At 37.5% G+C, this 13,266-nt stretch overlaps 2 protein-coding genes across 2 annotated transcripts; one reads left to right on the plus strand and one right to left on the minus strand.

The window, feature by feature from the left end:
* The first annotated feature begins 6,959 nt into the window (after positions 1 to 6,959).
* Positions 6,960 to 7,677, plus strand: LOC109216958. The gene is made up of 2 exons (XM_019381181.1): positions 6,960 to 7,369; positions 7,452 to 7,677. Exons 1-2 carry the CDS (start codon positions 6,960 to 6,962, stop codon positions 7,675 to 7,677), a joined length of 636 nt encoding a protein of 211 aa, XP_019236726.1.
* Positions 7,678 to 8,550: 873 nt separating this feature from the next.
* LOC109216959 lies at positions 8,551 to 9,800 on the minus strand. Its single transcript, XM_019381182.1, has 3 exons — positions 9,746 to 9,800; positions 9,095 to 9,579; positions 8,551 to 9,012 (listed from the first exon to the last, which is right to left on the minus strand). The coding sequence occupies exons 1-3, from the start codon at positions 9,798 to 9,800 to the stop codon at positions 8,551 to 8,553; spliced, it is 1,002 nt and encodes a 333-aa protein (XP_019236727.1).
* Between the last annotated feature and the right edge of the window lie 3,466 nt (positions 9,801 to 13,266).

A 13,266-nucleotide genomic window follows, 5' to 3' on the forward strand; every position in this document is an offset into this window, starting at 1 on the left:
CCGAAGATAAGAACTGAAAACTAATAGATAAACAAGGATTAAATGCGCCCCTCCACCCTATCTGTACAAATAGAATAGCCCATTTATACAGAATGGTAAAGGGGCTTCTATGATCATCGACCATAGAAATAGAAATGAAGCGTTAATCCTTACCAACTTGATCTTGTTGCTCCTGGCAACAAACATGCATGAACCATTTCACGAAGTATGTGTCCGGATAGTCCAAAGTCTCGATAGTTAGCTCTCGGCCTTCCGGTCAAAAAACAACGTCGATGAAGGCGTGTAGGTGCACTATTCCGTGGTGGGGATTGTAACTTTCCATAAATTTCCCATTTGTCACTCAACGACGGAACCTTGCTTATTTCTTTCTTTGAGGATCGACGAATCGAATGATATTTCTGTTCCAATTTTTGCCTCTTCTTCTCCCTCTGAATCAAACTTTTCCTTGCCATAATGGTTGAATTCCTATTAGTATCCATGATACAAGTCGAATCCTAGATGTAGAAATAGAAGAAGGTGGACCCCCTCTCCGTCGAAAGAAATGAGATTATCGTGGATACACACATTAAAAATATTAACCAAATTTGCCCGACGTAGAGGCAATCAAGAAAGCCGCATAAGTGAATATATAACCTACAGAAAAGTGAGCTAATCCAACCAATCTTGCTTGTACAATGGAAAGGGCCACTGGTTTATCTCTCCAGCGAATCAAATTGGCCAAAGGTGTGCGTTCATGAGCCCATGCTAAAGTTTCAATCAATTCCTGCCAATATCCACGCCAAGAAATTAAGAACATAAATCCAGTAGCCCAAACAAGATGTCCAAATAAGAACATCCATGCCCAAACCGATAAACTATTCATACCAAAAGGATTATATCCGTTGATAAGTTGTGAAGAGTTTAACCATAAATAATCCCTTAACCAGCCCATCAAATAAGTGGAAGATTCATTAAACTGTGAAACGTTACCCTGCCATAATGTGATGTGCTTCCAATGCCAATAAAAAGTAACCCATCCAATAGTATTTAACATCCAAAAAACTGCCAAATAAAATGCGTCCCATGCTGAAATATCACAAGTACTGCCTCGTCCTGGGCCATCGCACGGAAAACTATAACCGAAATCCTTTTTATCTGGCATTAACTTGGAACCACGTGCATCTAAAGCACCTTTTACTAAGATCAATGTAGTTGTATGTAAACCAAGAGCAATAGCATGATGAACCAAAAAGTCTCTAGGACCTATTGTTAAAAATAATGAATTACTATTTTCATTAACAGCATTTAACCAACCCGGCAACCAGATGCTTCGACCCACATTGAATGCTGGACCACTCGTTGAAGATAAAAGTACATCGAACCCATATGAAGTTTTACCATGAGCGGATTGTTAGCTAATTTATGACTTGCGGGAACGGGTGGTTCGGAATTTAGAAGAGTTTTGAGCAAGAATAAGCCTTGTTGCTTCTTTAAGGTTCTTTAAAAAGGCCAAGTTTGACTTCGGTCAACATTTTGGGGAAACGGACCCGGAATCGTGATTTGACAATTCCTGGGGGTTCGTGGGAAAATATGGGACCTGGCGTATGCCCGGAATCGAATTCCGAGGTCCCTAGCCGGAGTAATGAATTTTTATGTGAAATTGTTAAGTTAAAGTTTCAAAGGTTTAAATTAACTACGAAATCATTGTTTTCCTAGGTATCGGGTTCGGATTTCGATTCCGAAACTTGGTACAAGTCCGAAATATCAGTTAAGACTTACCCGTAAAATTTGGTGTCAATCCGAGTAGTTTAAGGGCGTTTTGACCCGTTGGAGGAGAATTAAGAACTTGAAGTTCAACGATTTGATTCATTTGGTTTTGGGGTTGATTCCTCGATTTAGCGTTGTTTTGAGTGTTTCGAGGGTTCGAATAGGCCCGCCTCGTGATTTCAGACTTGCGGTATGTTCGGGCGGGGCACGGGAGCCCCGAGCGTCAAACGAGCGAGGCTCGAGTGAAGTTAGAATTTGGAAAATGACTGAAGCTTGCTGCTTCTGTCATAACCGCATCTGCGGTTCTTGGACCGCAGAAGCGGGACCGTAGATGCGGTCATTAGTTCGCAGAAGCGGAGAAGGGGCAGGCCAGGGGAAACCGCAAAAGCGGCCCAGGGACCGCAGAAGCGGTTCCGCCTATGCGGCCCCCAGACCGCAGAAGCGATCGAGCCCCAAATCCCAAAAGCCGCAGAAGCGGATTCCACAGAAGCGGAAGTACTTCCGCTGATGCGAAAATAACTGGGGGCAGAAGGGTTCATTAATACGAACCCAAACTCATTTCTTCCACATTACTCTCAACACTTAGGCGATTTTGGTGATTCCAAAGAGGAGGTTTCAACATAACATTGCAAGGTAAGTAATCCCCACTCATTTTTAGTTCAAATACATAAACATTAGGTATATTTAACACTAAAAATTAGGTAAAATCAAGGGATTTGAGCTAGACCTAGGGTTTAATGAAAACTAAGGTTTTATCACATAATTTGCCATGTAGTGAACTAGAAATCATATATTTGTGATCCTTAGGTGATAGAGAACAACTTCCTTCGAAAAATCTCGGAATCCGGGCATGTGGGCCCGGGGTCGGAATTTAGGAAACTTGTGTTAATGGTTAGGAAATTGCTTAAATAGCTAGAATTCAACCTTGTATGCCTTTATTTACTAGTTCTTACTTCGTTTGATTAGTTTAGGATTGTCCGGCTTCGAATTAAGGACTTGGGCTCGTTCTTGGACATTGGGAGTGCACTTTGGAGCGAGATGAGTCTCCTTTCTAACCTTGTAAGAGGGAATTGTCCCCATAGAATTTTAAATGAGTAATTGTTGCTAAATCCGGGGGCTACGTACGTACTAGGTGACGAGAGTCCGTGCGTAGCTACTATATGATAATTGTTCGGGTAAGTTAGGACCCACGTCATGTCTAATTGGGGAATATCTCTTATTTTAAATTGCCAATATGATCATTTTGATTTGCTAGAGACTTGAGGAAATAAAAGGTGAACGTATGAGTTTGTTGAGCCTTGGTAGGAATTCCCTTGTATGTAATTGAGCCTTATGTGCTTTTCTTGATATTTTCTTGATGATTATGGATCGGGCCGATCGCCTCGGTGATAATAGATGCATCTATGGTTCGTGCCGCTCGACCCTCGGCAGTGCACAATTTATTTTCTGTTGGAGCGGGCCGTCGACCTCGGCATGTTTGTGCATGATTTATATGCTTACATTTAGTTATGACATGATCACTCATTTGATATGAAAAAGGGAAAACTGGTAGTTTAATTATGACAAGAACATGAATATGACTCTTCTATTAAACGTGTGTTATTGGAGATCCTTCATGCTGCATATCTCACTTTATTATATCTTGACCTTAGTAAGTATCAAGTCGACCTCTCGTCTCTACTTCTTCGAGATTAGACGAGATACTTACTGAGTACATGCGGTTTATGTACTCATGCTACACTTCTGTACTTAATTGTACAAGATTTGAGGCAATTGGATCTGGACATCATCCTGGTGTGCATCAGTGAGCACGCTTAGGGACTTCTACGGTGAGCTGCCTTCTCTCTCATGCATTTTGATTTCTGTCTATCCTGATTCAGACAGTAGGATAGTGTTTCATTCTTTTTGTGTATATTCTACTGGTCGCCCGTAGCTTGTGACACCAGGTCCTGGCACACACTGTAGTAGACATTCATTTTTGGGGGTTGTATCGCTATTTTAACACTTTATGATCTTTACTAGTTTTATCTTTAAATTTGAAAATTTTAGTATCACTGTCTTTGGCTAAAGTAAAATGAGAACTTAATCACACTTCCGCATTCGGCTGGCCTGACCATGGTGTTAGGCGCCATCATGACCTATTATGAAAAATGGGTCGTGACAGAATTCAAAGTTAAGGACTTCTTGTCCTTAACTTTTGAACTTGGAATTCAAAGTTTAGGACTGCCTGTCCTTAACTTTTCAACCTGTAAATCAAACTTAAGGACTGCCTGTCCTTAAATTTTGAACACGTCCTTAACTTTCTAACTTAGTTTCTTTCTCAGGATTTAAAGAAAACTCTAGGATCAAAGCTTGATACTTTGTTGAACATTTTTGGGAAAGCTGATCAAATGAACACAGATAGAGAATCTAGTGTTCCAATTAGAAAAGATGGAGTTGATGATCATTGTCGTGCTACAGAGCCTATTGTTACAATCAACGAAGATGCAGGCAGTGATGAACGTGATGATATGGATGTGGATGCAGAAGTGCAGTATGAAAGCAATTTTAGAGATGCACATCTAGATGATGAAACTGAGAACGTTACTAATATTGGGAAAGGTTAGATATAGATTTTGAATTTTTTTTTTTTTGAAATTTATATTGAATAGAGAAATACATATAAACTTTTTTGTGATTACAAATATTTGTAGAATCTACTGATGGAGTGGAAGTTGAAGATGTAGGTGAATTTCAAGACCGGGAAAATTCAAAAGAGAAAGGAGAAACAGAAAAAATTTGTAAATGTGGATTGCAATCTCAGGAGGATTTATCAAGTCCATTGGGAACAAGTGTCAGCGGGATTGTATGCAAATGCTTAGAAGGAACATATGATCTTTCTACACCTCTGTCATACAAAGAAAAATTTGGATTTCAAAGTTGTGCCAATCAAGATTAGATAAAATTTTCATTATATATTGTATGTTAGTTTCAGTGAATTATTAGAATGGGTATTAATTGCAAATGTTACAGAATCTTTTGAAGCTGGAAGGGAAGAAGCTGGAGTGGAGTATCAAGAGAAAAGTGGAATACAATCTCAAGACGTACAAAATACTGAAGGAACAAGCAGAAGTGAGATTGGTTCCAAATGCATAAATGCAGCATGTGATATCTCTAGACCTCCCTCTCTTAACGACGATATTGGAACCGAAGAAAATGCTAGTGAAGATAATGATATAATTGGGATGATCTTGACTATTGCAAATGGTTAGACAGTATTTTATTTTATTTTATATATGTTTGTTTTATCAAAGATTATTAACAAGTACTAATTGTGTTAGCTCTTGTAAATATTTTTGCAGAATCTTGTGAACAAGCAACTGAAGCACAGGGTGAACAATTGCAAGATGATGAAAATGTGCAATTGGGAGAAAAAGAAAATGATGCAAGCAATATCTTAGCTGAATTGTCTCTTCAAAAAATACAAGAAGGTAGTGTGCAGAAGACAGGTACTGATTGTGTCCTAAATATTATATTAATATTGAAATTTTGTCTCTTCATTTGACGAGTTGCAGCAAACTAATATATATATATATATATATATATATTATAAAGTTGCTGGCAGAGGACAACAATGATGAAGCTGTTAGCAAAAATACGAGGAAAAGAAAGAGAGACAGTATTGGTTATGATGGTCCGTCATTTGCTATTGTTTCTCCTACTCCTCCAAGTACACAAATGAGCACTGATGGGGCTTTGACTATGGAGGTTGAAGGAAATATTGAAGAAGAGCTTGGTCGAGGTAAAAGGTACAAGAAGCTAAGTTGGCAGTTGAAATCTCCTTTTGATCAGGAAAGAAAAGCGGGAACTTCGAAGTCAGATGATCAAAATACTCCGAAGAGTTCAGGCTGGATAAAATCAACATATACTCGTAGGTGTATTTTTCATTATGCCGTAGAAGATGAAAAATTAATGAAGAAATTCATTGCGTGGTTGCGCAAGGAGAAAAGGAGAGGTCGCAAAAAAGAGTAAGTGCCTTCATGTATTTCACTAAGTCCTTAACTTCTGTGATTGTAAGACTAATTTTAGGAATAAGTCTCCTGAACATTTGAAGTTGTAAGTCAAAGTTGAGGACCATGTGTCCTAAATATTCGAACTTGTAATTCAAAGTAAAGGACTGCCTATCGTTAACATTTGAACCTTCAAGTCAAACTTAAGGACTGTCTGTCCTTAAGTTTTGAACTTGAAACTATAAGTTAAGGATCTCCTGTCCTTAACTTTTGAACTTGATACCCAAAGTTAAGGGCAGACAGTCCTTAAGTTTTGAACTTGAAAACTCAAACTTAGGACCAAGTGTCCTTAGCTTTTGAACTTCTAATTCAAACTTAAGGAATGTCTGTCCCTAAGTTTTGAACTTGGAATTCAAAGTTAAGGACAGATAGTCCTTAAGTTTTGAACTTGAAACTATAAGTTAAGGACTTCATGTCCTTAACTTTTGAACTTGATACTCAAAGTTAAGGACAGGCAGTCCTTAAGTTTTCATCTTGAAACTCAAACTTTAGGAGCAAGTATCCTTGGCTTTTGAACTTTTAATTGAAACTTAAGGACTGCCTGTCCCTAACTTTTGAACTTGGAATTCAAAGTTAAGGACAGACAGTGTTTAAGTTCTGAACTTGAAACTATAAGTTAAGGACATCCTGTCCTTAACTTTTGAACTTGATACCCAAAGTTAAGGACAGACAGTCCTTAAGTTTTGAACTTGAAACTTAAACTTTAGGACCAATTATCCTTAGTTTTTGAACTTCTAATTCAAACTTAAGGACTATCTGTCCTTAATTTTTCAACATGAAAGTCTATGTTCAAGATTAAATTCTACCTTTGATATTTTCAAAATTTTCAGGGGACAAATTGATGTATATGCTGATGATAATGGTGTGAGGAAAAATCCCTACAAATTGTATCATCAAAAAATCAGTAGCAAAATGTTCTTCCTTGAGTTTTCGGATAGCAGTTATGTACTTGATGATAAGGTGAAATAATTCACAAGGCTTTTATTTTTTTTATTCTTAATTTATCATTTTTTAATTATTTTATGACTGATGGATTTGTTTATTTTTTGCCTTTTTATGAAGCATATTGACATTGCCCTATATTATCTGAGAAAGAAGGAATGCTACCACCCTCTCGATCATCCTTTTCGATGCACAACTATTGATATTCTTTTTGATAACTATATGGTACTTGTGTATAAAGATTTCAGTGAAGATGCTACTGATGACTTTTGGTGTGCTGGTGATGATCAGTTGTTTCTGACACCATATGTGTGGGGGGACAGCCGTAGATGTGGAATTGCTTGGACAGAGGTTGACAAAATCTTTTTTCCATGTCGGCCTCCTTCAGAAGATGATAGTGCTGTGACACACTTTCTATTGGGGGTATTGGACTTGAATCAGAAAAAGATTGATGTATACGATTCCATATACAGTGAGCCATATGAGGCAGGAATGAAACACATGGAAATGTATGCACGCATGATCCCCCACTTGCTAAAGTTCGCACAGTTTGACAAACATCACAAGTCTTTTGGGAATGTCTTCAACAAATTTGATATACAGTGGCAAAGATCACCACACCAAAATGGATCGTACGTGTTGTTATTTGTTATATTATTTATATGTACTTTAGATTTATTGTTTAATTCACTGCATATCTTACATTTCTCTTAGGACTGATTGTGGTGCATTCCTGATCAAATATGTCGAGTTGCTGATGATTGGAAAGGACGTGGAGCAATTCCAACCCGAAGACATAAAAGACTTTAGAAAAGAACTTGCTGCAAATCTTTGGGCACATGATGAATGGAAACGAAATTCTGGTTATGATACTCCACCAGAAAATGTTGGCGATGATTATGAGAGTGAAAACGAAACTTTCTGTCCAAAGGAGTTGTAAATAAATTGTGGTGTTCTTTTGTATAAAATTGCTGTAAAGGATACATATGAATTCTGCAAGTGTAGGAAACTTCTGAAATATTCTGTAAATTTGTCAAAAGGCAGTTATATTTTGTCGGCATAGCGTAATTTTTTGTCACAGCTATGCAAATTACAATTTCAGAAGTTATATCAAGGCATCTTGTTATTAATTTCGTTGTTTCTCTCAAGTGTTGATTTGTCCATTGAGTTTGTTAGTATTAGTTCATGACTAAGTGTAAGTGAACTTCAAATTCAAAGTTAAGGACCAAATGTCCTTAACTTTTGAACTTGAAACACAAAGTTAAGGACTTCCTGTCCTTAACATTTGAACATGTAATTCAAACTTAAGGATTGGTTGTCCTTAACTTTTGAACTTGTATTTCAAACTTAAGGACTCTTGTAGTTAAGGACAGACAGTCCGTAAGTTTTAAACATGGAAGTATAAGTTAAGGACCTCATGTCCTTAACTTTTGAACTTGAAATTCAAAGTTAAGGACAGAATGGGAATATAACTTAAGGACCTCATGTCCTTAACTTTTGAACTTGAAATTCAAAGTTAAGGACAGACAGTCCTTAAGTTTTAAACATGGAACTATAACTTAAGGACTTCATGTCCTTAACTTTTGAACTTGAAATTCAAAGTTAAGGACAGACAGTCCTTAAGTTTTGAAATTGCAATTTGAACTTACTGACTCATATCCGTAACTTTTAATTGTTGAACTCAAAAGAAATTAAAAGAAGGTAACAAGAAAGAAATTTTGAAAATCCAGACATCCGCTCAAATTAGAATAATCTAAATGAATACAATCTATAGCAAAAACTTAAAAGAGTCGATAAACATAAGTGGATATATCTACTCTTCTCTATGCTTTCTTGAAAATGGATGGAGTGCCGGAGAATATATACAAGTTGTTCTATTATGACCAATTCTTCTGCAACGACCACATTTGAATGTTATTTTTGATGGCTCGGTAGCAGGAATATGCCTTTTCTTTTGCCTTCTACCTGGTGGCACTTTGAAATCTGGAGGTTTAACAATTTGTGACTTAACACTCTCTAGTACAATCCAAGAATCAGTATGTCCTACAGGATGTATTTGTCTTTCATATGTTTTCAGCCAAGATTCCTTTAAGTACCAGTGCGAACAAAAGTTGGACTTCTTGATGTTTCTCTTCTCGATAGCTGCAATTGCATGTATGCATGGTAATTCATCAAATTGAAACTGAAAACAATCACATGTTCTTTTGTTTAAGTCCACCAAGAAAGTTATTCCTTCTTCTTCAACTCTAGAACGCCATGAATCAATAGGGAAGACCTTCAATGTTGAAAAATTATAAGTGAGTACATATGTTAAATAATGTTAAAATCATAATATAAACATAGAACATAATACTTACATTCAAAGTAAATGCTAAATCTATTCTTTTCTTCAATTCCTCCTCTACCCAACAAGAAACATCATAAAATGTTCCTTCTGCTTTATTTCTTCTTTCATAAAACCAACGTTGTAGCTTCACTTGAATGAAATCCATCATTCTTACTATAGGCAGCTCCCTTGCTTCTAATAGGACAGAATTCATCGACTCAACTATGTTTATTGTGAGCATGTCATATCTTCGCCGTGGACTACAAGAACGTGCCCATCTTTCCGGTGGTTCTTCCATCAAGTAGTCATAAGTCTTCTTATCTACATTTGCTATATCTGACATGTATAGGTCAAATTCTTTGCGCCTGTATACTCTTGCAACACTTTGGAAAAGTTTTATGACCTCACTTTTCACCTTCCTTTGCTTTAGGTTCTGATCCAAATGATAGATGCAAATCCCATGATGGCTTTCAGGATATACCTTTGCAATGCCATTTGCAATAGCTTGATGCCTGTCTGATAAAAAAATTAAATTCTCACGGCTCCCAATTGCATTGCGAAGCTGACTAAAGTACCACTCATAGGAATTGTTATTTTTAGATTCTCACTACAACAAAAAAGGTTTTTAGCGGCAATGAAAAAAGGCTTTAGAGGCAATAGAAATAGCCGCTAAAGGATTTACCGGCTATTGATATTTGGCCGCTGTACATGGCGTCGACAAAGCCTTTAGCAGCCATTTCAGGATTTGCCGGTAAAGGTATCATTTATTGCCGGTAAAACATAGATGTTGTAACGGCGATTGCTTAGCGGCAATTATTATGGCTGGTAAATCCTTCCGAAAAACAGCTTAGCTAGCCCTTTTGGCATCCATTGTTATTGCCAGTAAATCAAATTTAATTGTCGCTAAAAATCACAGGATTTAATGACAATAGCTTAGCGACAATTTTAATAGCTGCCAAAACCATCTAAAAATGACTCAATTTGCATTGTTGGCCTCTGTTTTTATTGCCGGTAAAGTTAATCAAATTGCCACAGAAAGTCATAAGATTTAACTGCTATATTTTAGCTTCAATAAGAATAGCGGTTAAATCCATACCTAGTTTGCGCTTTAAACATCTAGTTTCATTGACGATAATTCTAGTTAAAATTGGCTATAAACAACAACCATTTAATGCAATATCAAAGGTACAAATTAGTTCCAATAAGCTATCTTCGAATTGGTAAATGCTAATAAACACACTACTTTTAATTCATAAAAATATAATATATCTCACTAAATATAGATTAACAAAAGCAAGTCCTGATCCATAATCTAATGTAGTAGCGACAAAAAGGAGACTAAAATTGTATCGTTTGAACAAAATAGTTACTGTCTATATAATAACAAAATAGTAGATGCATAACCCTTCATCATATTGCAATCTTCTCATGCTATTTTTTTACATCATACTGTATGACCTGAAATAATAAAATAAGTGAATGCTAAAAGATGAAATTGTATGTAAAAAGTTTGTAAGCATTTAAAAATACTCAAAAACTTGACCTACAAAAGTTCTATTCCACTATTTTACACAAAGGAAAGAGATCGTCACATAGTTCTCCAAAATAATATCAATTAAAAGCTACAACAACATCCAAGATTATAGCTCAACCTTTTACTCATATATCGTAATCAACTAAGGTACCAAAGAAATGAAAACATAACAAAGATCACTAATCTTCATAAGTTCAAGTTAGTCTAGAGATGGATCAGGTAAGTACAAGTTTAATTATGTAAAACAATTTATCACTAGAAGCAATTAGAAAATGCTAGCACAACAATAGCAACTAAGCACCTCATAAAGAAAATACAACTTCCAGTAGTGCTATGTTAACTTATTATAATACAAGAGTAGTACCAGGAGAAGATGGAGCATTTTCTGCAGCAGTAGACATCCGACGTGCTTGTGGTACTGGTTGATGACCACTGTTAGCATCAGGGACCTGAGAAATATTAATAAGTTAGATAACATTATTTTATAAGATTAAAATTTCAGGAAAAAAATTTCTCAAACTATTAAAATTGAGTTACCTGTTCAGTTGGCATTCCATTGACATTATGAGGCATAAATAACTCATTAGGAGCAATTTTGTACATGACTTGTCTCATCCATGATACCTCTTGTTTCATCAAACACATTTCTTCATTTTGTTTCCCATTTAACTCCTTTAACTCTGTTATCTCTTTTTCTAAATTTCTTATAACCTCATTAGATGAATTCTCTGCAACAATACTTTCTAAGGAAGACTTACTGCCCCACAATAGAGAAGGAGTTGGACCAAGTCCTAAACCACGAATATACCCACTTTTATCGTTTCCCAATACTTGGGAATACACATCCCCTTCCCACGCAACACCACGAGGAGACTGGTCATTTGATCTCTCATTGTTGCTCAATCTTTCATTCAGCATATCCTGATCATATGTCGTTGGAACCAAACATAGTCATTGGAACCAAACATAAGTTAATAATATAAAAATTAAATATACACAGAGTGCAATATGCAATTCACATAGACCCACAGGCAAATTCCCTGATCGCCGTCATATTATAGACTTTACTGGTAATGCTCTTAACCATCCATTTCTCAAACTTTACTTGTAAAAAGAAGCTAGATTTAGCCATGGTATAAACTTTACAGTAGTGAAATCTACAGCATTAAGAAACTCTTTTATGAAGCTTGAAATGTTAGCATGCCTACGTTTATTACAATAACAACAACAAACTCAATGAATCTTTGTAACGATCCGACCGGTCGTTTTTAGAATTCACTTCCCGATCCCCTATTAACTGCTTCCTCTAAGTTCATTTCTGCTATTTTGGTTTGCTGGGACGTTCGGTGTTGAGTGCTGAGAGTTTTGGGGCACTTAGTCCCTAAATGAGAGCTTAAGTGTTGAAAAGTGGTCCGTAGTCAGAACTTTGTGAAGACGGCCTCGGAAGGGAAATCCGACGGTTCCGTTAGCTCCGTTAGGTGATTTCGGGGTTGGGTGCGTGTTCGGAATGTATTTTGGAGGTTCCTAGCTAATTTAGGCTTGAAATGCCGAAGTTTGAATTTTTGAAGTTTCCGGTCCGATAGTGAGTTTTTGATCCGAGGGCCTGAATGGAATTCCGGAAGTTGCAGTAGCTCCGTCATGCCATTTGGGACGTGTGTGCAAAATTTCAGGTCATTCGGACGTGTTTTGGTTAGGTTTTTGATCGAAAGCGTGTTTTGATGAAATTTGAAGTTCTTAGGCTCAAATCCTTGTTTAATTCGAGTTTCCGGCGTCGTTTTAGGTGGTTTAAGGATTGGTACAAGTTTGAATGGTGTTATAGGATAGTTCCGTAGGTTTGGTTGAGGTCCTGGGGGCCTCGGGTGTATTTCGGATGGGCTACGGGTCAATTCCCCTTGCTTTTGAACTCCTGTTGCTGCTTCTGGTACTCCTTCTTCGCGTTCGCGATATGGCCTTCGCGTTCGCGAAGGCTTATCTTGGCCACCTGGGAAATCCTTCTTCGCGTTCGCGTTTAGAGCCTCGCGTTCGCGAAGCTCTGCCTCTCCCTTCACCGCGTTCGCGTCTACCATCCCGCGTTCGCGTAGTTATGCTGTCTCACCCTTCACGTTCGCGTACAGATTCACGCGTTCGCGAAGGGCAGTCCTAGGGCCTTCAAATTCTTCTTCTTCGCGTTCGCGGACGCGTTGTCGCGTTCGTGATGTGTGACGACCCGACCCGTCGTCTCATGTGTTACTGCTTCGTCTCTCCCATTTTATGCTTCTTTATGTTTCGTTATCGGTATGTGGTGTGTTAGAGTTGATTTGGATTGGTTTTGATAAGAAATGAGACACTTAGTCTCTTTAAGGAAGGCCTAAGTTGGAAAAGTCAACCGGACGTTGACTTATGAGTTAGAAGGCTCGGGTGTGATTTCCAGTGATTCGGTTAGCTTCGGGAAATGATTTGTGACTTAGGAGTGCGATCGGAATTGATTTTGGAGGTCCGGTGTAGAATTAGGCTTGAATGGCGAAGTTAGTATTTTGGCGAATTCCGGTTGATAGGTGAGATTTTGATCCGAGGGTCGGAATGGAATTCTGAGAGTTGCTGTAGCTCCGTTAGGTGATTTTGGATATGTGTGTAAAATTTCAGGTCATTCGGACATCGTTTGGTCGGGTTTTTGATCGAATGCGTAATTC

The sequence above is a fragment of the Nicotiana attenuata genome, unplaced genomic scaffold (genome assembly GCF_001879085.1).
Source record: "Nicotiana attenuata strain UT unplaced genomic scaffold, NIATTr2, whole genome shotgun sequence".
Classification (NCBI taxonomy): domain Eukaryota; kingdom Viridiplantae; phylum Streptophyta; class Magnoliopsida; order Solanales; family Solanaceae; genus Nicotiana; species Nicotiana attenuata.

Coding starts and splice junctions, on each gene's coding strand:
- LOC109216958 (XM_019381181.1), top strand. CDS start 6,960: ATGGTACTTGTGTATAAAGATTTCAGTGAAGATGCTACTGATGACTTT. Junction 7,370..7,451: donor TCACCACACCAAAATGGATC/GTACGTGTTGTT, acceptor CATTTCTCTTAG/GACTGATTGTGGTGCATTCC.
- LOC109216959 (XM_019381182.1), bottom strand. CDS start 9,800: ATGGCTGCTAAAGGCTTTGTCGACGCCATGTACAGCGGCCAAATATCA. Junction 9,580..9,745: donor CGGCCAAATATCAATAGCCG/GTAAATCCTTTA, acceptor TTTTTTTATCAG/ACAGGCATCAAGCTATTGCA. Junction 9,013..9,094: donor ATTTAGCATTTACTTTGAAT/GTAAGTATTATG, acceptor TCAACATTGAAG/GTCTTCCCTATTGATTCATG.